Raw genomic sequence first — 3,062 nt, forward strand, 5'->3', positions numbered from 1 at the left:
AGCTTTATGGTGATCAACTAATATAATACTATAAATATGACAAGTTTATATATTATTTATATAAATTTGATAAATTAATAATATAAATAATATTAAAACTTTAGTATATTCCTTCAAATTGTCTATTTATTCATGTTGTATTTTATTTTATGTTAAAGAAGAATTATTATTATTTGTAAATAGAGAACGATTCATTTGTCGATTCTTTGAGATTTGATGTAAGGACAAATTATTTCTGAATTTAGTATCTTCTTGATTTCCGAGAAAGTAACATCTAATCCGCCAAACGAATTCAAAATCTTGAAATCCAAGAAAATAAAATTCTTCCAAGTCACTCCCTTCTCTACTGCCACATCATCCTAAACTTTCGCACCTATATTTTTCCCAGAAAAAGAACTCCTTCATTTTCCTTCCTAAGAAAATAAACACACACCCAAACATTACATACATACATACACAAATTTTCTTATATCTCAGAAACCCTCAGTTGAGTGTTCATTTTTATTTATTTATTGCATATCACATATGAAAAAGAAAAACCTGCCATGAATGCTTCAACCAAGCTTGGCATAGCTCTCCTCGTTATCTTCACAACATGCCTCTTCGCTCTTCTCTTAGAGCTGGTTTACGTCCTTCAGCGAAAACGTCAACCATTAATCGTCAGCGGCGGCCCTGGTTTAATCAGCTCTAAGGAACTACTCTACTTCTTCTGCTGCAAAAACAAACCAACCCGTGTGGAACCCTCCTCTGGGGTAGTGTCTACGACGCCAACGGAGGCTGCCACAGCGGCGGATTCGGAGGCAGCCACCATGGAGGAAGAAGAGTACGAGTTGGCAAAGTGGCATGAGGTGTACGGACAATCGAGGGTTTTGTATACGATAAAAGAAGGTGAAAGAGAAGGAGCTGACAGCGTCGAGACATCCAGTGGTCAGAGTGAAACGAAAAGCGAGAAGAGGGTTTGTTTGTCGGGTCGGGTCGAAATGCCCAATGACGTGGCGGTTGTAGTTGATGTGGGGGAAGAGGAAGCGACGCCCTTCTCAACGCCCATCTCTTCGCCTTCTTACTTTACTCCTTCACCTTCTCCTGGTCGTGATGTTGCGATTTCGATATCGTCACTGGAAAATGATGACCTAAGATCGTCGGAGACTGAAAGACCAGAAAGCGGGACTTTCAGTTTAAGCACCGAAGGCGAGTAAAATTTACTTCGCTTAAATTACATTGAATAGTGATCCCACCTTTCAATTATTAATTTTTTAAATTTAATTATTTAACTTTTCAAAATTAAATATTTTAGCCACTCTTTTCTTTTGTTGCCTAATGAACCTGATAACAAATTTTTTTTAAAGATTTTTATACCATACAAAACTTTCAACTATATATTTCACTTTATTTTTTCTTTTATTCAATTGTCAAAGTTAGAAATATCAAATACCATAGCTTTAGCCTATATCTCTCTTTAATGCTTAAGGTAGAAATGAAAAAGACGCAACAACATTGGAGCCTAGAACTAGTATTGGTACTATCTCTGTAGCAAAGAGTTAACGTGAGTTAGTGTTCTCAATCCAATCTTTTTTTTGAATTTATAAATTTTTAAATTCTGAGCTTCTTTCTAAATTTTAATTAGAGACTATAGATAAACACTATAACAAAGGAAAATTAGGACTAAATCAAAAGAGATTGAACCAAAAAATAACTTTAATTTTTAGTTTTTCACATGTTTTGTTGATAAGAAAAATAAATATAAATTAGTAAATATAAATTAGAAATAGAGTAATTATAAATTACAAAAGAATTCAAAAGTAAATATAAAATATTTTTAAGAGTTTTAAAATATATTTTGTAAACAATGTGGTCTACTTTGTTGAATTTTTTATATTTAGGATCAAATTGATAGAATATGTAAACATGGTGGGCTAAAATTGTTATTAGGCCAATAAAAAGCCCACATTATACTTCCATTACTAAGTTAACAACAAAAGTAACTAAAATATTTAATTTCTAAAAGATGAGTGACTAAATTAAAAATAATAATAATTGAGTGACTAAAATAGAACAAATTAAATGGTTGAGTAACTATTCTTGTACGTTACCCTTACTTTAAATTGTAAAATCAAATATAATTTTATTTTTCTTTTAAAAATTGCATTTTAATTTTATTAATCTTATGTTCTTTACAAAACTGTATATATATTTTATGTTACAAGTATATATATTAAAATTAATCGTTAAAAGCTTTAAATATACATAAAAAGTCATCATAATAAATATGGAATGAATTCATGCTTCAAACATGAGACCTCAACATTTTAATTACTACTTACCATTAAATAAAAACTTATAACTTAAAAAAATAGAAAATAAATAAAATAAAAAAACTCATTGGCATTAATTGTATAAGATTTAAGGGTAAAACAAGTAAATCGTAAATTTTTAAAAAATAAATTAAAATTAAGTCGTTAACCATCCAACTAAAATTAAATGGGCCTTCCATTAACAAGAATCAACATTGACCAATTTAATCACTAATGGCTGATAGTAGTGAGAAGTTGACATGTGTTACGCCATATTGACCAATATAATCGTTAACAATTATTGACGAAAGTAGTGAGATGTTGGCATATGCCATACCACATGGATAAGTATGTTTATGTAGGGTTAGTTTGTAATTTAAATTATTAAAATTAATAAAAATACATATCTAGAATAAATATCAACAAATAAATGTTCAAGTTCATTTGAATCTAGACATTTGTATGTTTTTATTCATTCTAGATATAGTTCTAAATAACGTGATGTAAACGTTTAGAATATTAATTTTGCCTTTGAAATTTTTTGTAGCTTAGACATTTAAAAAAAAACATAAATAATGGAGTCATATGTGGCTATAGTATTTTTCAAATTATGCCTTTTTTAAAATTAGAGAAATAGGTCGATTTTGAAGAAAGTGTGAAAACATGTCCAGTCGGACGCGTTTTCTGCACAATTGGCAAGAAAGCGTGCCTAGCTAGATGTGTTTTCCTTTTAGTATGTAGGAAAACACGATTTCCCTTTCTCTCTCCTTG

The 3,062-nt window shown here is 30.0% G+C and overlaps 1 protein-coding gene across 1 annotated transcript; it reads left to right on the top strand.

Annotated features, from left to right (window-relative positions):
* The first annotated feature begins 278 nt into the window (after positions 1 to 278).
* On the top strand, positions 279 to 1,365 carry LOC108459677 (uncharacterized). Its single transcript, XM_017759075.2, has one exon. It carries the CDS (start codon positions 546 to 548, stop codon positions 1,194 to 1,196), a length of 651 nt encoding a protein of 216 aa, XP_017614564.2. The 5' UTR covers positions 279 to 545; the 3' UTR covers positions 1,197 to 1,365.
* The last annotated feature ends 1,697 nt before the right edge of the window (positions 1,366 to 3,062 follow it).

Source organism: Gossypium arboreum, chromosome 4 (genome assembly GCF_025698485.1).
Source record: "Gossypium arboreum isolate Shixiya-1 chromosome 4, ASM2569848v2, whole genome shotgun sequence".
Classification (NCBI taxonomy): Eukaryota; Viridiplantae; Streptophyta; class Magnoliopsida; order Malvales; family Malvaceae; genus Gossypium; species Gossypium arboreum.

Excerpts from the sequence above, each read along its gene's own strand:
- LOC108459677 (XM_017759075.2), top strand. The coding sequence starts at position 546 with ATGAATGCTTCAACCAAGCTTGGCATAGCTCTCCTCGTTATCTTCACA.